The 24098-nt window shown below is 33.4% G+C and overlaps 1 protein-coding gene across 5 annotated transcripts in view; it reads right to left on the bottom strand.

Moving 5' to 3' along the window:
* Dmxl1 (Dmx like 1) overlaps positions 1–24098 on the bottom strand; it is a 145570-nt gene that overhangs the window by 37925 nt on the left and 83547 nt on the right. For 3 of the 5 annotated variants that reach the window (XM_026783594.1, XM_026783595.1, XM_026783596.1), the window contains 9 exons: positions 21963–22039; positions 18149–18276; positions 17380–17610; positions 16906–17019; positions 7321–7478; positions 5528–5676; positions 3166–3251; positions 2078–2279; positions 622–739 (listed from right to left, as the gene is read on the bottom strand). In XM_026783594.1, coding sequence (XP_026639395.1) covers positions 622–739; positions 2078–2279; positions 3166–3251; positions 5528–5676; positions 7321–7478; positions 16906–17019; positions 17380–17610; positions 18149–18276; positions 21963–22039 — 1263 coding nt within the window. The remainder of the gene's footprint in view (positions 1–621; positions 740–2077; positions 2280–3165; positions 3252–5527; positions 5677–7320; positions 7479–16905; positions 17020–17379; positions 17611–18148; positions 18277–21962; positions 22040–24098) is intronic. The other 2 variants (XM_005356086.2, XM_005356087.2) reach the window with 1 other exon arrangement.

Below are 24098 nucleotides of genomic sequence, written 5' to 3'. Positions count from 1 at the left end.
TGTCTACTGTTTAGGTTCACTTGATAATTTTTAGATACAAATCATTTATATTTAGAAGGCAAGATCTTCATGCTAACCAATATTTTTTTAGTAGCACTGGACTAATGATCCCTCTCCCCAAACATACAAAACAAAACAAAAAACCCAATCCACTGTAAAGATATCGAGGTATAACTTAGCTATTTCAGTTTAATTATAAACTAGCTTGGATTCGTAAAATTGCCTTTATTTGTATGTAATTTCCAGAAGAAAAAAAATACACATATTCAGAAAGTTTCCAATAGGTAAACCCAGTTTCAACTAATTCTAAGACTGACTTCTCTTAACTATCATATGAAAATCAAAGGAAATGTTTCTTAAGAAAAAGGTCATTATAAAGCAAAACACAGTATGCAAATATCAGAATCTTAACTCAATATCTACTTCAGAAAAAAGTTCCAATAACATTAATTAAACTGATGTGTGAAAATGTTGTCCCTTCCTTTTTAACACACCTTTATAAACATTAATTGTTATACCAAATGGATATTTTAAAAAATACGCAACTTCAATTATTTTAATGGTTACAAACAATATGAAGCACTCATAATAATATAGTAAAGAGTTTTAACATCTACAAACCTCATTTAGACATCGTTTCTTTGTGAATATATTTCTGATAAAAGTTTCTTGAATTTCTTCCTGTTTCACCAAGTACTGCCAAAGTCTCTTCACAGACAGTGCCAAATGATTCTTGGATCTATAGGTACAGCAGATTTAATTACCTCAGACTTGACATTTCCATAGCACTCTACCACAGTTTACTATAATAAATTAGATTGCACCTCATGATCTAGGAAAGGACCCAAAGAGCTTTTCCACAGTCACTGACTACTATCTTAGGGTTAGTGGACAGTGTGGTTCCCATGACTCCATCACTTTGGTGGGAAAGCAGAAAAGGTAAACATCCCTAATCTGAATGCTCCAAAATCTACAACTTTTTTTCTGGTTTTTGATTTTGTTTTGTGTTTTTGAGATAGGTTCTCATGTAATTATGGTTGAACTGGAATTCACTATGTAGACCAAGCTGACCTCAAATTCACAAAGACCTATCTATCTACTTTTGTCTCTGCTTTCCTAGTGCTGAAATTAAAGGCATGTACCATATACTTGGCTAAATTTTAATACCTTTTAAGTGACGACAGGACACCCAAAATGTTTTAGGTTTTAAAACATTTTAGATTCTGTACTAGAGATACTTATTCAACCAGTAAAATCTTATTCTCATCTGCAAATGATATTTACGGCCGAGCTAATAAAATATTATTGACAAAAGAAAGAATAGGTATGACCATAATTTCCTAACCTTTAAATCAGGATCATGGGTGTTAGCAAGAAAACAAAACAAAACAAAACGTTGTGCTTACTAGAAGATAACTAGAAGCAGAATTCCTTAATGTGTTTGCTGTGGATACAATAGTCTATAACTTTCTTGTTATTGGCCAAAATTGGTTTAAGAGCTCTACAAGAACATAAATGAACACTAAAAAACTAAACATACTGTTCAGTTAAGTAAACATTTATTTGGGGCAAGACTTTCTAGATAAAGCAAGTATTGTATAAACTGTTTTCTCTTCATGCATCGTACAACAGTTGCTGAATAGCTATTATTCTTTTGCAGAGCAGGAGTTAATAAAAGCACATTCTTCAAGCTGTATCTACTACTTCAGCCTTATCTGTTCCATATTTTCAAAAACTCAAGTTTTTGAAATCCCCTTTGTTATACATTCTTAGTGGTTGCCTTTATTCTGCAGTGTCAGAGTTACCTAGTAATGACAATGCATCCTAAAAAGCCTAGAACAATTACTATCAGAACCTTCAATAGAAATGCTTGGTGACCTTTGATATCTATGTCTTATAACAAAGACACATCTACTTCTAGAACTGAATGTTAAGCATGTACCAAAAGTATTTCTTCCTCTAAATGTTCCCAAGGACAACCTGGTTCTGCAAAACTTCTTAAAAAATGAAACAAACAAACAAACAAACAAAAACCACACTACCAACAACAACAAACAATATCCATGGTAAAACCTACTTGAAAGGAGTGTTTGTAGGTTCTAGTAAAGCTTTGTGACGGAGTATTGCAGGACCTGAAGACACACTCTCTTCACAAGTGTGACTGGAGATATAATTTTGAGGAGGTCCACCATGGATTTCAAGTCGTCGGAGAAGTACTTGTTCCCAACACTGGAGAGTTTTTAGGACTGCATGACAAAGAGGTGAACTGACTGGTAATTCTGAAAAAGGAAAACACAATTGGTCCATGGTTATATTCTACAGTAAAATGCTTATGAGAAAACAATGGATACTAATGAAATTTAGTAGGGATATGTGGGCACTGAATCTGGTATTTTTGAAGATAAAGTGACATAAATCTTTACAACTATTCCAACATTACTGCTTTGGAATTTAATTTCACATGAAAATTATGCTTGAGGATTATATGAAAATGTTTATGGAAGAAAAATTAATTGCTTTAATGTCTGTAACAGGCCTGAAAGCCATCTGACATTTTTGTTTAGAAAATGAAAATAATAAAGTTTAAAAAGTTCAATGATCCTTACCATGAAATGAAATACTACTTCAACTATACTACTTCATAGTCTTGGGTAGCAATCCTAACTACTTTTATATGCCCACATCTGGTAACAGTCTTAATTTTCAATTCTGAAAATTACCTACTCATTTATTATAGTAGACTGAATATAAACTTATCATTCCAACAGTCATACATTTTTTCCATTAAGTTGGTATTTTATTATTTACTTTAGTGTATGAATAAACACGGTTCACAGCTGAAGTGTCTTTTATAAGAGTACCCTTCTTTATTTCATATACAGCACTCTCCTACTTTGGAACTCATCACTGTGTTTCAAGGTTTATAGGTCTTGTATTAAGTCCCAGGTACAGACATAGTCTAATATAATAATATCAGGCTCGTGGCCTTTGATTTCTCAAACATTTCCCTCCTCAGCAGGTAACAGTATGATAGAAAAATTTAAAAATAGTTTATACTTGAAATAAATGTATATTTTACTATAGAAACTCATTATACCTTTTCTTTATTTAAAATATACACACAGAATAACAATTAGCACTGATTCATATTAAGATGTTTATTACCTGCAAGATCATGGCCTGCAAAGGGATAGAAAGTCTTCAAATTGCTGAGCACCAACTGGACCATAGCCAATCGCATCAATGACCAACTAAAAATAAAAGTTTCTCTGTTTAAACATTTGTACAGGGATCTAGAAAACTATGTCACTCTTTAACATAACTATTTCCCTACAAGGAATTAGCCCAAAGATATACTTCTGTAAAACCAAAATAATATAACTAGTTATTCATGTCAGCATTATCTAAAACAACAGTTAAAAAACCTATATGCCTGTCAAGAGAGTAGGGGCTAAATAACAATAATTATGTAGATTGAAATTTTAAAATAACAGTAAAAATGAAATATTACTAAATGAAATATTAATATTGCTAAAATTACAGTATCAATAGTAATAAAAAAGGAAGCTTAGGGGCATCGTGTGTATGTGTGTATACTGTCATCAATATAAGAAAGCAGGGGAAATAATACAGATGTCCTTTATTTCTGTAATCAGAAGGATATAGGAATGAATAAAAATGGCTACCTTTACAAGTGCCAGGGAAAACATAGCATAAATGAGAAACATGAGGCTTCTGACTTTACATTTCTAGATAGTTAAAATTATTTCTGCTTCTCTTTAATTTTAAAAATATCATATTTATTTATATCTTACCATACTGACTTTAAATCATGAACTGTGCAAAATATGCACAACATAAAGTCTAGCATTTTAGCATTCTTGACAACAGCACACTGACTGTTTTGGAACTATCATCATCATCATTCTCTACAACTTTCCACAGAACTATTAAAAAAAACCTATGCACTTTTCACTCCTCTAGTGACTATCAATTTGACTGTTTAATGCATTTAATAAAGTAGAACACATACAATTTACTTTGTTTTGATTCTTTGTATAATGTCCTCAAGATTCATCCATGTATCATGATTCAGAATTCCCTTCCTTTGTAAAATATAGTAATTTTCTGATTACGTACATAATACATTTTGCTTACTGAGTCACCCAAAAAGACACTTGGATTTCTTCCTACCACTGCCCATTATGAAGTTGTCAATTGGATGTACAAACACGTTTGAGTTCCTACATTCAACTCTTTTGGTATATGCCCAAATTAGAATCACCAAATTATACAATAGTTGTACTTTTAAGTTTTAAAGAAACTATTTTATCATTTTCCAAAGTGGCTGTACCATTTTATAGTCCAACCAAAAGAACAAAAAGGTTCTAAATTCTATCTGGGTCAATACTGTCATTTTGTTATTTTTGTAGCAGCCACACTAATGGGAATGCGGTAACATCCCACTGTGGTTTTCATTAACATTTCCCTAATAATCAGAGTATTTTTCCAGTGTTTATCAGCCATTTACATGTCCTCTTTAGAGAAACACCTCAAACTATTTGGCCTCCTTCTCCTGACTCTTGCTTTTTTCCAATACTGAGAATTAAACCTGGGCCTTCACAGATGTAAGACAAACAACTGTGCTACAAGTGACCTACATTTCCACTTCTGACCAGTTTTTAAATGTTTTTTTTTAATTGTTTGATTATATAATTTGGCTTCTGAGCCATACATATGTTTATATATTCAAAAAGTAAACTAAAGTCAACAGAGAAAAAAAAACACCAGTAAGCAAAATCTTAGTTTTTCAATAGCTATTGTCCAAAAATCTACTTGTTTCTTTTCAAACTTTTATTAACCCATCATTAACATGCCATGTCTTAATAAAATATATTGCTGCTCCAATGTAAATAACATATGAATAAGACCACTCAAAAATATAAAGCCAACAGTGAACCATTCAAATTGATGTTGAGAATAGTGAACACTTAAGGCATTTTTTTTTTTAATCACAAAAGAACTGGAGAGATGGTTCAGAGGTTAAGAGCACTGATTGATCCTCCAGAGGTGCAGAGTTCGATTCCCAGCACCCACATGGTGGCTAGCAATCATCTGTAATGAGATCTGGTGCCCTCTTCTGGCCTGCAGGCATATAGTCAGGCAGAACACTATATTCATAATAAATAAATAGATCTTAAAAAAAATAAGGATATCTTATATAATTAGAGGTCTACTAAACAGTCATTTGATATTCTTGATTAAAGTTGTAAGATTTATATGCGCGAAAAAATTAAAGCATAATATGAAAAGATTTGTGTGATGTACTATAAATGATAATGTTTTATCAAGGGATAATCAAACATTAATTGAAAATTTATTGCAGAAAAAAGGAATTTAAAAATTTCAACTAGATAAATAGTATAACAATTCAATAAATTATTAATTAGATGTTACTTTTAAAAATATTTTTTATATAGGCCAAGTTGATTTTTTTTAAAGAAGCTTAACATACAGTATTTCATACCTGAATGAATTTGAATTAGAATGTTCCTGGAGATGAAGATCAGAAGGTAAAGTACCGTCATCATTATCATCTTCATCATCATCCTCATCACTTTCTTGACTCTCCTCAGAATCATACTCTACTCTACTTTGGAAAGGAGGTAGAAAAGGCTGAAATAAAAATTATATACCTTATCATTCAAATATTTGATTTAATCCATCTAATCATATAATTCATCCCATTTGTGGATATTTCACTATAAGCACAATAACTATTATTTACCACACTATGTTTTTGATATAATTTTATATATTCACCCAGTTAACAAAAAAAAATTATTTTTAAAACAATCTTATTTGCATATCAAAGCCAGTTTCCTTTCCCTCTCATCCTTCTGCTTTCCCCATCTTCTTGCTACCCTGCCCCCATCCATTCCTCAAGAAGGTGAGGATTCTCATGGGGAGTCAGCAAGTCTGTCACATCGCTTGAGGTGGAACCAAGGCCCTTTCCTGTATCAAGGCTGAGCAAGGGATCCCTCCATAGGGAATGGGCTGAGAAGAGCCAGTTCACACACTAGGGATACATTCTGGTTCCACTGCTAGTGGCCCCACAAACTGCCTAAGCCACACAACTGTCACCCACATTCAGAGAGCCTCATTCATTCTTATGCAGGTTCTTCAGCTGTCAGTCTCACTAGCTTGGGGACTGTTTTTGTTTCTGTGGGTTGTCCCATCACGGTGTTGGCCCTTCTGCTTGTAATATTGCTCCTCCCTCCCTCTGTATGGCTGGACTCCAGGAGTTTGGCCCAGTGCTTAGCTCTGCAACTGCTTCCATTAGATACTGAATGAAGGTTCTATGATGACCATTAAGGTAGTCATCAATCTGATTACAGAAGAAGGGCATTTAAGGTACCCTCTCCATTATTGCTTAGATTCTTAACTGGTTTCCTGCTAACCCCATAATAGCTCCCTTTTTAAAGATTATCTCTTTCCTTGCTCTCCCTCTCTGTCCTTCACCCAATTTGATCTTGCCAATCCCTCATAATCTCTTCCTTGCCCACCCTCCCCAGTCCCCCCCCCACTGCCATGTTACTAAAGAGATCTTGTCTACTTGCCTTTCTGGGGGTGGGGGGGGGAGTGGGGGTGGAGTTGTGGGCTGTAGGCAGGTTATCCTTTGCTTTATGTCTAATATCCACTTATGAGTTAGCACACACAATGTTTGTCTTTCTGTGTCTGGGTGACCTCACCAATAAAAATTTCTTAAGAATGTCACCCAAAAGTCTACTTGAGATGTATCTAATATCTACACAATCCTCCCCTCCCCTACCCCTCTGAAAAGGTCTCACTATGAAGCGCAGGCTAGTCTTTGCCTTGTGGTTATCCTTCTTTAACCTCTCTCTCAAGCGTTAGGCATTTGATAGCATAAACTGGCTTGACACAAAAATGTTTAAAAGAATTACATCCAATGCCATCTAACAGTTTTACATTTTTGGTAGTAAAGTTAATCAAGTAAGTAAAAAATTAAGTAAAATTCAAGAAAAAAAAAATGTATTAAGTGTTACCAAAAGGGGGGGGGGATTAAGATGGAGAAAAGTAAAAGCTGACCATAGAAGGCCTCTATGAAAAGTAGCATTTAAGTAAAACCTAAAGAGAAAAAATAACCAGCCTAGAAACAATAATGGGGCTAATGAAACCTGTCTAATAATTCCATAAAGAGAAAAAACAATTTTCCAAAAGCATTATAATCACTCACTTTAGACCACTTGTTCCCATTTGACTACATGAACATTGTTCTGTGTATCAATGTTTTATTACCTTGGCTATGAAGTAGTCCCAGATACTTAGCTCAGGTGGGATAAACTTCTCTTTTACTGCCAGTGACTCCTGATTTACTGAGGAAGAGGTTATGGGGGCAGATTCTCTGCAAGATACTTTTGATGGACTAAAATGTTTGTTTTGTTTTTCTCCTTCAACTAATAAAGAAACAAAGAGAATAAATTATTAAAGTACTATGTCCAACTGTAATCTTTACAAAAGATAAAGATAGCTACAAACAACATACATAAACTAAAATATGATTATGGAAGTATAGAGCACTTGAAAAAGCAGGTACGAAAAGGAAGAAAAAAAAATCACTCTGTATAGCAACTTTTGCTTTTACCTTAACTTGTCCACAATTATCTGAATGCTAACTTATATGTTGTATATAGTGTATAATAGACGTAATGTCTGACAACCAAAAAAAAAAATCACTCTACAATTTAGTTAGGATTATGATAGAAATTTCCTAAATCCTTCCACTTCACGGTTTTTAAGGAGAAGAGGTTTACAGGAGAATCAACCAGGGATTTATGCACATTAAACACAGATTTTTTTATTGCCAGTAAGCTACCCCAATAAGCACTTTAAAAAAAATAGATAACATAATGCCAATATGTTATATATATGAATTAAAAATAATACATTTCAGATTGTACAGTAACAAAATGGTCTCATTATACATTTAAAATACATTTTGTTAGAAAATATTTTTAATATTTTGACTTCCATAATTAAATTGCATTTATTACAACTTGAAAAATGGGTTAAAGATGAACTTTCTAGTTGTTAGAATTACACAAAAGAGAAAACTCAGTCTTTATTTTAGTTTTTAAAAACTTTAAAATTAGACAGTATTCTCTCAGGATTTACCCTATAAAACTAAAAATAATAAGTATACGAAAAGCAAAAATTATATGGGAGCTTGATTTAAAAGATTTTATGGTACCAGTGATCAAAGCCAGGGCCCTTGCACATGCCATGCAATTATTGCATCACTGAGCTACATATCCACAGGCTATAAAAATATTTAGTAAAAACTAAGTTATAAGACACATTATCAAATGTAGACAAACAGGGGTCTTATAGACATAGCATGACCTAATAGGCAAACAATTTATATTAAGCAAAACAATATTTGTCTCTAATGATTCCAAATGAGATTTACTTACCTTAGGAAGGGATGTAAGTATTTGTGTCTTAATTACAATTTTGATTTATCATTTGGAACTATTCAACTTTAAAATACAACATGCACATGCAATATATCAAGCAACAATAACTTAAGCTTAATGTAGTAAATTATGTGATTTTGGAAAAGATGAATGACATATGCCTATTCTAAAGATAGTATATAATAGTGGTTCCACTGTTATTTCATCTATTAAATGGTTAAATTTGTAAATTGAAATCTGTATAAACTTTTATTAGTATCTGATAATTAACAATCAAATTTCCAATATATACACTGTACATATTAACAAACATTCTAAAATTAAATGGAGCAGAAACTGGATGTAGACCTTATAAAGTATCTAAGAGAATCGAAGAGGATAAAATGTAGCTAATACAAAAACAAAGACATGCTTTTATCCACTGACTGATGAAAACAGATGCAGAAACCGATTGCTAAGCTGAGGGACAAGCTCCAGATATTCTGATAAAGAGAGAGAGAATTGTAAAAGCAGGAGCTGGGGGGTGGGGTGGGGTTCAGTTGTGTAGCTTGGTCTACAAACAATGGGAGCAGGAGCTGTCCTTAACACTTTGGCTGGCTCTTGGAAATCATTCTTCATATTGGGTTGTCTTGCTCAGCCTTAATGTAAGGCGAGGAGCTCAGTCCTACCTTACCTTGATATGCCATTCTTTGTTGATACCCACAGGAAGACTGTCCCTTTCTGAACAAAAAAGGAGGACTGGACGGGGCAGAGGGGAATAGGAGAGAAGGGAAGGGGAACTGCAGTTGATATGTAAAATAAATGAATAAATTTAATTTATAAGAAAAGAAAAAAAACAAAGTTATGCATAGGATGAAAAGCCTGACAGAATCAAAAAAAATGTCCTAAATTTTAAAACCTTAATTCTTTTTTGACTAATAGGTTTTCATGTCAAAATAGATTTCGTAGACAAATATCCCTTTCTTTCCTGAACATCCTGATCTGACTCTCAGCAATTCTGTATTACAGATATTTAGAAATGTTAAAGTCATTCCCAAAAGATATGAAAGAGAAATGTGTGAGGTTACACTAAGGCATGGGAATATGAAACTAAAGGAATAAGAAATGAAACACTGTTTTCTATAAGTTTTCTTGTATTATTAGATTTGTTACCATGAAGATATTACTGTGATAAGAACACAACAAACCAAAGCGTAGAAGTGAGAAAGAGAGGGATAATATGAATTAGTGGGACTGAATATGCTCCAAGTACATTCTATACATGCATAAAAATGGCCACAGGTAACCTGTACAATAAGAAAAATAACACATTGAAAGTTAAGAAGTTAGCTTAACGTTTATTTATCATTGTTCTTTGTGTATGTGGTGTGTGGTGTATGAGGTGTACATGGTATTGTGTACTGGGACTGCATGCACACATTTCTACATACATGTGGAAGCCAGAGTACAGCCTCACGTGTTGTTTCTCAATAATGCCACCTACCTACCTGGTTATGTGAATCAGTCTGCTGCCAGCCTGGAATCACCAAGTAATTTAGCTGACTGGCCTGTAAGCCCCCGGATCTACCTGTCTTCCCCTCAACTTCCCCAGTGCTGGGATAACATGCATGTATCAATATGCCTGGCTTTTTTATGTGGATTCTAAAGACTGAACTCAGTCCTCACACTTCCATAGCAAGCACATTACTGAGTTACCTCTCCAGCCCGAGCTTACCATTTTAAAGCAGATATAACAGTATTTTGTAGCCAGATTTAAACACTACTTACTTAAGATCTTAACACAATCAGCAGAACTATTTCATTTCCTCCTTTTCTACTGAAAGCCAACTTATCTTTGGGGTTCTTACAGATAATGCCAGGAGTACATAAAATTTATAATGCAGGATTTAACAGTTAGTCCCAAATGCAGGAGGAAAGGGTAAATTGTTTACTGATAACTTAAATAGTTAATGTTGAAGGAAATACAGATATGAAAAAGATATAGGACATTTAAAGTTTAATAAAAAATAATCCCAAATTCATTTCTGGTTTTAGCAAGGCAATTCAGGCTAAGTACTTAGTTTCTTATAGGGTACTTTAGATACAAACCTACCTGAAATCTACAAATAAACTTCAAAGAATCCAAAAAGGGAAATAATAAAGAAGCAATGAATTAAATGAAGTTTTCTTCTTAAATAAATAATATTAATAATTTTCAAAACTGGCATGATACTATGCAGGTATAACAACATTTGATTCTCAGGGTCCTTCTAAAATCATTACCTCATATACTACTTTGTAACTGTTCTGTAGTATTCATAAAAATAAATTTACAAGCTGGACATGGTAACACACAGCTTTAGTTTCAGATCTTTGGAGGTAGAGGAAGGCAGATCTCTGAAGTTAAGGCTAGCATCATTTACAAAGTGAGTTCCAGACCAGCCAGGACTATATATATATATATAGTGAGATGCTGTCTTACAAAATAAATAAATTTATAAATATTTGAATTGGAAGTAGCAAATTTTTCTCAAAATCCTATACCAAAGCAGATTCCTAGATAGTTGATGTGAAAATGATTCACTGAAAAATAGCAAGAAACTACCAAAGCTGTTATTGGTAAGAGAAGGGGAGAAGAGAAAAGGAAGAGCTGGAGAGAAGAAAAAGCAGGGCACAGAGGCAGAAAATAAGAAGTGGGGAGGGTGAGAGAAAGAGAAAAAAGAGAGGAGAGGGAACATGGCTGGAGGAGAAAGAAGACAGTCTCTATAGTACTGTGAGCACATGAGCACACGGGTCTAATGCTGTGACTCATGTTCTGTAAGCAGGGTTTTATAATCAAAAGACCTGTGGTCACTGTATTAGAATACTAACTCTAAATTATTACAAAAGCCTCATGTTGGAAATATATTCAATCCATTTTGTTGTAGCCTTGAAATGGCCAAAAAAGAGGGGGGGGGAGGTCAGGAAAAAAAGTTTACAGAAAGAAAATACGCTTAGTTTTAATAATCTTATTAAATATCTTTACCCACTGATGGTATCTGGATCAGGTAGACTTTTTCCTATTGCTTCTAGCTTTGTATATCAAAAGGAACAGCCTTAATAATGAAATTAAAGGACTAATTATCTGTACAAAAAGTACATTTACATTTCTTTCAAGCTCTCCTGGAAAGCTTCTTTTATCTACCATTCTCACAAAAATAAGTGCTATTTAAACACAAAGGGAAACTTGATATGACATGGCCCTCACTAAAAACCTAAGACTAACAAACATGAATTAATTTCCTTCTAAAGTGAGTTGTTTTCATAGCTGATCGTATTTTAGAAGTTCTTAACCAGTGATGAGTGTTTCCCATGCTCACCTGTGTTTAGTCACTGCCATTCAAACATTATGCCTTTGCATCTTCTGGTAAAAAATGTTATTCTGCTAAAGGGATGATTGTAATAGTATGTAATAGTCACTAAGGAAACACTGAGCTTTCATACAAGTTCTATATATATAAATGATTTGGATTTTCTGACTATATTTAGTATAAATAATAAAAGATCAGGGATAATTTTAAATGTCTTCAAAATATCTACCATTAGCAGTTTCAGAGAAAGATGATATAACAGGCTTACCAAAAGTAAAATACTCATTTTATGTTTCATTCTACAATTAGGAGATAAAATTTTCTGTAAATTTATTAAGAGAAGACAAAATTTACAAGTTTTTTCTCACAAGATGCAAAATTCTAAAAATTATTTCTAAAAATGATAATACAAGAAGCAAAAATATGGATTTCTAACTGTTTGCAAAAATAGTAATTTTAAAAAATTGCTCTTGCTAGTTTTCAACTTTAACAATTATCAGAAAATAAAAATACCACAAGTATACATAATTACTACAATTTAATTATAAATATCAAAATTTTCATGTGATGCAAAATTTACCAAGAGAAATTTCATTAACATTTAAGTTAGTAAGTTATTTAAATTATTAACTTTTGATTAAGAATCCTAGGCTGTCCTTACTAGCCAAGTAGCCACAGGGGCTACATAAGAAAGCTGGCTGAGCATGAGCCAGGGAGCATCCCAGAAGCACAGTTCCTCCATGGCTTCTGCCTCCAGGTTCCTGCCCTGAACTTCTCTGAATGCCCAAGTTTCTTTTGGTCAGAGTGTTTTTGCAAAGCAACAAAAAACAAACTGTAACAGTCAGCAAAATGATTAGAACAAAGTATACGAGACATGCAGGAAAATAAAAACCTATAATTTAGTCCATGAGACCATCATTTCAAAACACTTGAGATGAGAATTTATATCAGAAGAAACACAAATACCAAACTTCAGATGCCTTTTCTAGCATGAAATTTGAAAACACTTTTTAGAGAACATATATTTAGGCATCCCAAAACAAGTATTTCATTTCCAATACACAGTATTTGAATAATGATTTGTTAGGAAAACAATATTCTACACTTCTCAATTTTCATTTGGCTAAATTTAAAAACTTAAAATGCATACATTTTAATGCTGACTCAATTCGCACTGACTTTTTGAAATACATCATTTATCCTAGTGATGGTTAAAGCCATGGTTAAACTTGACAACATCTGGAAGCACACAGGAGACTAGGCCTCTGGGCATGCCTGTGAGGTTAGCTCATTGCTGACTGAGGTGCTATTATGGGTAGTGTCACTTCCTGATTGGGGTTCTGGATTACTTAAGTAGAGAGAGGAAGTTGAGAAGCAGCAGGCATTCACTGTTCTTCACCTCCTAAATGCAGAAATGACATGACCAGGCTTCAAGCTCTTCCTGATTTGACTTTACAAAATGACGACTCTACCTTCAACTGGGAGCTAAAATAAACATTTCCTTAAGTAGCTTTTGCCTGGGTATTTTATTGTAGCAACAGGAAAAGAAATGAAGATAATCCCCTTGGTCAACAATGTATACTGAATATTAATACAACCAAACTCTTGGGACATTGTGAGTGTTATTTTGCAGCCATCTAAACACAAAGCACTGCTTATCTACACCTAAAATTCCTCAGATTGCTGTGCTTTAAAAATACAATAATGTGTCTAAAAACCAAGATTTTAAGAGTTTCCTTTCACACTAACTGCCGTCATTCTGTTGTTTACCTTGACTGTACTTTGGTTCTGAGTTTTCTCCTGTTCACAGGACTGGCTGTTTCTGACTGCCAGTACTCTGTTATCCACTGCTTCCCTTTCCCACTTCAGTCTCTCACTCCTCTCCCTTCACTTCTTTCCTCCATGTTTCCTTTCAAACTAGAGTAGTTTGGAACCAAGAGCCTTTCTCTTCATCAACTGATAAATCATGTAATTTACAGTTCCTGTAAGTCACATCATTCATAGCTCCTCTAAGCACGCTTGGTATCCAAAATAGTTTCTAAGTTCTCAAAGACAGGTGAGCATAAGATGGATGTTTACATCCAACCTTACCACAAGATAACTGTGTTTTAAATATTTTATTTGGCTTGCCTATACCCAATCCAAATGGATAAACATACAGATAATTTTTGGTTATTTGCTTATTTTTTATTATCTGAAAAATGGTTAGGATTATCATTTATTAAGATCTTTACAACTACATAATGATATTTTTGCCTACAAGCAATAAATATAAGTGTTTAAATAAGAATCAACCTGACCTTTGAGTAAGGCTCTTCATAAACATGTAGAACTGGGGATCGTAATCTGGTTCACTGGTAGCAGCTTGCCTAACATAAACATGGTTCTGGGCTCAATTTTCAGTATCAAAGAAAAAGAAACAGTTGAAGCTATGACCAGGCTAAAAATATACTTTTCATCTTAAACCATGATAACATTGCTTACCAAAATTTATCCCTTAAATAAATTTATAAATTTAATTTATAAAATAAATTTAAATTTCACTTGTCTTAATGTTTTTAAAATATTCAAAATAAAGCAAAAATTAATTTACCAATTATCAATTTAGCCATTAACTCCATGACCTATGAATCTATTTATGTTAAGGTTTGAAAATTTTTTTCTAGAACTCAGATATATGAAAAATACAGTCAAGGTAAATTTCAGTTTTTTAATTGATGGAAAATATATCATGGGAAGTAACTTTAAAAACTATTCTCAAAGCTAAAATGTTTAATATTTTGATAAACAGATAAATTTCATATGTAAAGTAAATTTGAACTTAAATCTGCCATTTTAAGGAAAAAGAAAAAATGTTTTAATTGAGAACAGAAGGATTAGTGAGACAGTGTAGTGGGCTTTAGTACAAGGTGAGATGGTATGGAATCTGTGGGCAGCCACATCCACACTAGACCTTTCAGTAGAGGAGCCAAAACTGTCTCAGCTTCTGAACTTCTTCAAAGAAAGGGTCTTATCACTCTGATGGCATCTGTCATTTCACAAAACCTTTCCAGACATTAAATGGTAACTTTTGTTCTTAAAAGCAGAAGCTATAAAGTGTAACAAAAAACTTTGTATCTCAAAGGCTGTCAAAATATGACCTTTTTTTTTTTTTTTTTTTTTTTTTTTTTTTTTTTTTAGCTCTGGCTGTCCTGGATGGAACTCACTATAATAGGCAAGGCAGATCTTGAACTCAGAGATTTCTCTGTCTCTGTCTCCAAAGTGCTGGGATTGAAAAGTTTACGATCTATTTTTATATCCAACATTTTACTGAAAAACAGTCATATTTATTAATTTTTGTCTATTGTTGCTTTAGTGCTACAAGAGAAGACTGATACACCAAAAGGTCTCTGTACCCCAAAATGAACTCAGTTTGTTTAAAGTCGCATCCCCACCCCCACCCCCCAGCTGTTGAAGAGCAGAAAGAGTATGGATTAAAATGTAAGAGTGACAGATAAATGAACAGTTTCAATGTGAGGATAAAGTAGAAGCTAACCTACCAAGACTTTTGTTGTACAATTCTATGGGATCACAGCTTAGTGAAAAGTGTTTCAATATTGCTAAGAAGGACTATTAAGTATTTTAACAAGATAAGGACTTTTTTCTTCTATTACAGAAGATCATTTAAAAAAAAAATCTAAAAATATTTACTTATGAGGGTATGTATGGGCTTTAACAATGCTTTTAAAACTTTTTAAAATACTTATTTTATGTATATGAGTGTTTCACTTGCATGCATGTCTGTGCATCAAATACATGCCTGGTGCCTATTAAGATTAGAAGAAAATGTTGGTTCCCTGGAACTGGAGCTACAAAGTTGTGAGCTTCCACAAGGGTGCTGGGATTCAAACCTGGGTATTCCACAAAAGCAAGTGTTCTTAACCGCTAAACTATCTCTCCAGCCCTACAAGGATTTTTCTTTTTAAATTATGAAACCAAATCTAATTATATTTTCTCATCAAGTCGTTTGCCAACCATCTGACCTTCCAAATAATAAATATTTAACCCTACAAATATATACAGGTACGGGTCTAAGTACTTAAAGGCAATAGGGAAGAAGTGGATTAAAATTCAGAGATAATCTTTCTGGGCTTCACTTATAAATGTGATTTCTTTTAAAAGGGTTTCTTTTAAAAAGCATTTAAAATTGTTTTCCAATTTCTATTTGAAGATTTAAATTTACATATATTTTAATAATTTTAAAAATTTAATGTTAGTATAGTAACAGGTTTCCCAGTATTATAAATTAAGTCCAAAATCTACTCCAAATAATCCACAAAACTGGAAAGCCAATACTATGTTGTCCATCCCTTCTTACTGACCTAGGTGAGACAGCTCACCTAGTCACACATAGAAATATATAATATGCAGATGAACATATATTTTAATAATTTTAAAAATTTAATGTTAGTTTAGTAACAGGTTTCCCAGTATTATAAATTAAGTCCAAAATCTACTCCAAATAATCCACAAAACTGGAAAGCCAATACTATCATGTTGTTAATAAATCACAAAAAAAGTTTGAAAAACATCATGAAAGTTATTTTCAAGTTGAACAAGTACGTTGTTTTAATTTTATTTAAATAGAATACATGTGGTTATAACATCAGAAATGAAAGGATACAATTACTTAAAATATTTACTTTTCGTGGTATTAAAAACACTTAGAAATCCAAAAACTAATAGCCAGTCATAATATGCAAATCATAAAGTAGCCTCATGGGAAATGCTTTTTTGGTCATTTCAAGCCATATTGTGATTTCCTGGCAATCTTTTTCTTTTGGTTTTGTACACTTAAAGATGTTAAAATTTAAGGGATAGAAAATATCCACAACCAAGTATTTGAAACTAGTATGGAATAGCAGAAAGAACTTTATAAAATGCTAATCATTGTTTTACATCAAAAATATGGCTTGAGTAAAAGAAATTGTCAATTTTTCTTAAATGCCAAAACAAACTATCCCACTCTATGCAAACCTGCGAAAACAACACAAAGCAAGCTAAATAGTAACAACCTATTTCTAAAGCTAAGATCTTGCCTTCAAGAGTGGGAGGGCTATGAGAACTGATGGCTGACAGAGCTTTGGAAAAGCCCACACATTCCATGGAGAATACGACTACCTGGTGGGGGCTAGGCATAGCAAAGTGCCTTCCTGCCAAAGAAAGAAGAGAAAAATCTGTATTTGGAATAGAACAAATTCAAAGTGACAGAGTATTGCAAAAGAAATGAACATTTTAATAATAAGAAACAAATTCAAGTACATTAGTCTAATCATCAATGCAGGAGTATGTTAAAAGACTGAAAACTAGACCAGAAGCTTTAATATTTCATTTTCTTACCACATTATTATTTGCTGACTGTCTTGTATAACAAGAGCTCTCTGACACAAAATTAAAACATAATTACATTTAACAAAGCTATCCAGATGAATAAAGTTTCAGCTTTAAAAAAATGAGATGAAGAAGAGATAAGAAAGGAAAAGGGGAAGAAGAGAGAGACAGGAAAAACTTACCAGATAAGCCTTTTGAGTGTGTCTGCACTCCTCCACCAAATACTGCAGACCACATATTTTCATTTAGGGGGTGGGCTACAATCCGAAACAGTTCATTACTAGAATGTGTTGCCAGCCCATGAATAAACAGACTAAGATACACTGCTGTGAGAATTTCACAAAGCAAGACTGTAAGTCCTGATTGGGCTTCTTCACCAGAAGAATTCAAAAGTTGTATTAGGCAATTTATTCCTAGGATCAAAAAAAAAAAAAAATCCTGCCATTAACAACAACAACAAAAACAACAACAAACTTTTAAAGTTAAAAATTAAACACTTCTTTTTACTTTTTGAGTTTTTGAAAAAATTTACTCAATCAGCATTAAATAACCCCCTCTGGATTCATAACCAGTAGGTTATTATGATTTAAGAGCAATTGCTGAAATATCTGTGCAGCTTAGATAAACTGAAAATTAAAACTTATGTCAAATCTCATAATTAAAACATTAGTAACACAAATATTTTGATAAAATATTTCAAACTATTTAAGAAACAATTTAACAAAATGAGCTACTTGAATATAGTGATCGAAAAAATACTTGTTTATTAATGTCTTGTGTAACAAGAGCTTTCTGTGACTAAATGAATTTGCATTGAATTTGTAATGGTGTCAAATCTAGCAATATTTAACAATGATAATCAATTGGCAAAATTAAACCAATCTGCTTTTTATCACTTAACAGTTCTAATAAGACTAAGAAAAATAACTCATATATGTAAATTACTTATACCTGGCCATTGAGCTGGCGATGTGTTGGGAGTTACTGAGTCATCTAAACTCCCTGTTCTCAAAGACTGTCGATGGGCAAGCAGTACTGTCTGATACACCATTCCAGTAAACTGATTTGCTTGAAATGAACTAAGAAAAGAAACAATATTTAAAACTAAGAGAAATTCCATGTAATTCCATCCAACTTTGAAAGTACCTTAAACAGAAATTTTTGTTTAAGAATTATATTGCTTTTATGTCTAAGTTATAGGTTGTACGGCACTATACTGTTATTAATACACTATCCTCTAAAGTTGTAAACACACACATTCTAAACTAAAACAAATTTGACAAGTGTCTAGCATATTTTTTAGTGAAAGATGAAAAATACATTTTTAAAAAAGACATATTATTTTGGGCAACAAGAAGCAAGCTTATATGTATGACTTTAAAACAAAGCTATTTCATTGAAAATGAGGTGAGTCCAGGCTCAATTTCATAGCTAATGGCTAGTCAACCCTCTATCTGGCACTGAACCAGGTACTAAGCATGTAGTAGAAATAGTTTCTATCCCCATAAAAGTTTTGCTATAATGGAGGAATCAGACATAAATAATTTTATCATACTGCTATTGATAAAATTATATACATCACACTATGAAGGCAAAGGGGATAAGCATTACTATATATTTAACAACTTACAGTAATTTAATAAGAGATTAAGTAAATAATAATAGTTTACCACAAACTATTTTAACATTATGATACCTAGCAGCAAAAAGAACTTATAAAAATCCTAGAAAGTAGTACTTCAGATGTTTCTATACTACATATTCAGTAAACAAATATAATATTTACATTTCAACAGACAGAGCCTTAAAGATGTTATACTTAGTGAATCTCACTAATCATAACATTTTCATATTTGTAAATAGATTCTTGGGCTTTATTTTCCAAATTTAAGATGGCAGAGTAATAACAAAAATTCCCTCAACTTGTAGAAATATTTATGATAAGAAGATAAAAACATGTTGATGAAAACAAACCAATATGCAATTATATAAATAAACTCAGGATCAAAGAAATAAAATTGAAGCTACCCTGGGAATATATAACCAGAATGGTAAGTGGGGTTGTCCATGGACAATTTACAGAGATAAGATGAACTGACAACCAAAAACCAATACCAATGAGAGTTGATACCATTTAAGAGATAACGAACCCACCAAGACATCTATCTCTACCCACAGAAGCAAACTTACTAAAGCAATTAAAAGGAATGTTATGCATAAAGAAGTTTTCTGAAGTCAAAACAAAGATAAAGTATAAAAATGGAAGACATAATTAAAAGAGATTGAGAGGGACATTACATACATAGTAGAATGGGAATCTCTTGATTTTCCCACTACCCATGGATATACCATAAACATCTATCAGTGGATTGGTTCCCTCTAAAAGAAAGTCAGAAACCAGTTGAGAATCCCCAGGCACTAGATAATTGAGAAAATATTTGTACCAAATAGGTAGGAAAAGCTATGACACAATCAGGTATGGAGTCACTTCACGAAAAAATTGAGTAGGTAGGTATCTTCTTGTGAAGACAGGGAAATGGGTAGACCTCATGTTTCTTGAGAACTTTATTCATTAGTATTGTTTATATCATATCTCCCTTATTACTCAACTCTTTGTGTGTCCCTCCTATTCTTGCTCAAATTCATGACTTATTATTGCTATATGTACCCCCCTTCTGTGTGTGTGTGTGTGTGTGTATGCCTACATACATACAATTCACTGAGTTCATTTAGAAATGTTTATATATTCATGTGGTTAGGGCTGGTAAGTTGGAAAAGGATAACCCACCAAGAGGTTTGTACCTGGCAAAAACTCATTCTCCATGTCTCAGCAGCGACTGACTACTTTTTAACTCTTAGAGATGGGGCATATGAAATTTCCTCTCTCTATGCTGTTTAGGCAACCATACTGCTGAGATTTCATGTCTTTTCTTTCCTTTTCATGTCTAGAAGTCATTGTCCTGCAGCAGAAATCCTGGTTCTCTATCTCTTAAAAATCTTTCTGCCTCTTCTTGCATGATTTTCCTGAGCCTTATGTATAGAGTTTGGGTTATGATATATGTATCAATTAAAATTAGGCACCCCATGTTCAATTGTTATAAAACCTTGATTGATCAACTAAAGGAACAGAAAGAATTAGATGTAAAAGGCTACTCTAGTCTGAACAGGTACAAAAGCACTACCAGGAAGTACTACTACCTAGAAGTAGGGACAGGACTTAAATAAAGTAAAACAACAGAGTTCCTCATCCTCTTAAACCACTGCTCCCACCACCGATTGACCTGGGGTTGACAAAAAGATCCCAGGCAAGAGTTACCGTGGCCTGGCTTTTAACCAACTTTAATTGAAAATTAAAGATACAATTATTAATCCTTCTTTGTGGTAAAATGGATGAATTCTGAGGACGTCATATTAAATAAAATAAGCTAGGCACAGAGAAATAAGATACTGTCAGTTTTTAACATATGCATGGATTTAATAACAGTTATCTCACAGAAGCAGCTGAGTAGAATGGTGGTTACCAGAAACTAAGGAAAGGAGGGTAAAGCAGAGAGAGAGTTGTATAACAGGTACAGAACTTCAGTTAGACAGAGGAAGTTATTTCTAATGTTCCACAACACAGCATGGTGGCCACCATTAATACTGTGTGTGCTATTTCAAAATACCTATGATAGGATTTTGAATCTTATCACAAAGAATAAATATCTCAATACCCAGTTTTGATTACTGGACATTGTATGTATTGTGATATCAAAAATATCCCATACTGTACTGCATAAATGTGTACAATCAATATACATAAATTTAAAACCAATTTGTAGTTTTAAAATGAAAAAAGATTTATTTAATATTTTATTTTGTTACATTTTGCTGTTACCTTTTAGAAGCCTGTTCTTTTCTAATGAGACAGACAGGAAGTTGACCTGGATGGAAGGTGAGGTGGAGTGGAACTGAATGAAGGGTGGGAATACTGTAATCAGGATATATTGTATGAGAGAGAATCTATTTTCAATAAAAAGAAAAAAGCAAAAATTTCTAAAATATAAACATCTAGAGAGGAAAAAATAGTATATATTGTAGAAGAATGCACCAATACCTAAAAAATTAAGCGAGAATTTGCATGGAAATGAAACCAATAGATAAAAGAATGGATGAAGTTTAAAAAAGAAATGGATATACAAGTTTTAATATTTGTCTCAAAGAGTAAAAAACAGAAGACAGATAATATTTAAATAATGTCAGAGAATTTCAAAGAATTAATGCTAGACTATACACTAGAATGTCAATTTTCAGACTTTTAAAATATACTGAATACAGAATATGAAAATTCCTAAACATGAAATTTGAAAAATTTCTCAATTTCATATTAATCACCCCTTTGTCTACGTGCCTCAGGCTTTTTGCTGTATAACAAATTAAAGAATTTATCACTCAAATAGGATGTTTTATTATTTATCATCTATTCATCTGTTTTTAATGAGAATGTTCCTAAGGAATGAGTATTTTACCTATTTTTAATTTCTCAGTATCTATCACGGTATTTAGCATGACAGCAGTGATCAATTATAGGCAGCTAAATAAATTACAAAAAAAAGAGTTAGCTTCAGTTTCCTTTGTCATAAAGGCATAAGCTGAAATTTCAAAGATGGAAAAAAAGTACATTTACTGAAAGCAGTGTTATGTATCATTTTGAGGTAATAACATATAGATAGGGAACCTCACTGTTTACTGAAAGTAATCTTAAATTCCATAAGAAGGTATTTACCTGTAGTTATGACTACCACAAAGGCACTGATAAATACAAGCAGAAAGTGAAGCTGCTAAAGTATGCATTACATATACCTGGAAAAAAACAAAAAACACAATTATTTTAAGTAGAATTTTTGTTTTTGTTTTTTTTTGTTTTTTTTTTTCATTTAAACACTGCCTGGCCCATTATATCTAGCCTCTTCTTGGTTAACTCTCGCACCTGGACTAGCCCATTTTTAATAATGTGTGTAGCACCCCAAGGTGCGCTTACCGGGAAGATTCTAGCCTACGTCCATCCTGGGTTGGAGCTTCATCGTGTGTGCCCCCGAGAGCTGAGCTATGGCATCTGCCCGGGAGAGGGGAGCATGGTGTCTCTGAGCTCACTTCCTCTTCCTCTCAGCATTCTATGCTATTTACTCCACCCACCTATGTTCTAACCAATAAAATGGGCCAAGGCAGTTTGACCTCGGAGTTGAACTCTGTTTGTTTTTTGAGACATGGTTTTCTCTTTGTAACAGCCCTAGATTTCCTGGAACTGGCTCTGCAGACCAGGCGGGTCTCGAACTCCAAGAGATCTTTCTGCTTCTGCCTCCCGAATACTGGGATTAAGGACGTGCACCACCAAGGCCCGGCATAAGTTATGATTTTGCCAAAACGAAAATGAAAAGTCTTTAGCTTCTGTAGGCTATTTTCTTCTTTTAGTCCTCCTAAGAACATCTACCCACAGAAGTCATTCTATAGAAATATTAAAGAAAAGACAAGAGTTCTCTGGTAGAAATTACAAACCACACAACTATAACCAAATTTCTCCAGAGCAGGGGAGAAGTATGAACTACGTAGAACAATATGAACCATGTGCTAAGAGTATACCATTCAAAATGCATCTGCCTTTTCTTAAACAAAATATAAATAGGTAACAGTAATAAATTACAGTTCACTTATGGACAGGCCACCGAAGAAAATGCTAGCATGTATCATAGTCATCTGAGAATGAAACTTTAGAGAAAGGAAAAGTGAAAAAGGTAGTGAAGGCAAATAATTATTTTAAGGAAGAAAGGATTCTAACCTGACATGGCAGGAGCTATAATAATAACAGAAGCCAGGATAAAGAAGATTAAGGCAGAAGAAAGCAGATTAGATTATAAAAGATTACCCGATTATGAAGTATAAGCATTTCATGTAGATAAAAATGGGTATTGATAGATAAAAGTCTAATTGCTTTTTTGGCTTCAATTGTCAATAATACCTGTGGTTAAAAATACCATATACTCAAGCTGGTAGAATACAAATATGATAACAATAACTGGTAGTATCTCTCCAGATAGGACAGGCATCTGTTTCTCTATTCATTGTCTGCTGACTTATCTAACTCATGAACAGAAGAAATGTGAGAGCCCTAAGCTTACAACTCAGAAGGCACATTTTACTCTTGTTGCTCTTAAACCCCTGAAACTCTTGTGTAACAAATAGAAACCAAGTGTTACTAGACTATGAGGTATACAAACACTTGGATAAATATTACTCTGAGTGAGCCTGAGGGTATTTCTAGGAGACAAAAATATATAAAATAAGTAATCTGGTTAAAATAGATTGATTTCTCATTTGCCAATCACCTGGAAGAGAGGGTAAGAAGTAACACTTTTTTGTCATCATCTTCCCTTCTCTATCCTCAGAGTCTAACTGAAACATAAGCTCTTGATATAAGATATCAAGCGGTTCACTTTTAGAATAAACTTACTTTTTTTAACCTTTGTACCTGGACTGGAACTGTAAGGTCTGTTCTTCTATTCACAAGTTTAGCATGTGTAGATCCTTGAGCTACTCAGCCACCACAGTCACTATGGTGGCTGACATGAGAATGGCTCCTGTAAGCTACCATATTTGGATGCTTGGTTCCTAGTTGATCGACTGTTCAAGGATTAGGAGGAATAGTCTTGTTGGAGGAAGTTCTTCATTGGAGTGGGCTTTGCGGTTTCAAAGGTCCATGTCAAGCCTTGTCCCTCCCTCCCTCCCTCTCTGCCTTCTGATTATGGATCAGGATATAAGCTCTCAGCTACTGCTCCAGCACCATGCCTGCCTGCCACCACAGTTCCCATCATAATGATCATGGACTAACTTATATGCTGAAACTGCAAGAAATGCCCCAATATAA

Source organism: Microtus ochrogaster, chromosome 18 (assembly GCF_000317375.1).
Source record: "Microtus ochrogaster isolate Prairie Vole_2 chromosome 18, MicOch1.0, whole genome shotgun sequence".
In the NCBI taxonomy this organism is placed as follows: Eukaryota; Metazoa; Chordata; class Mammalia; order Rodentia; family Cricetidae; genus Microtus; species Microtus ochrogaster.
The sequence above is the reverse complement of the archived record's forward strand: the minus strand, read 5'-3'. Positions and strand labels throughout refer to the sequence as shown.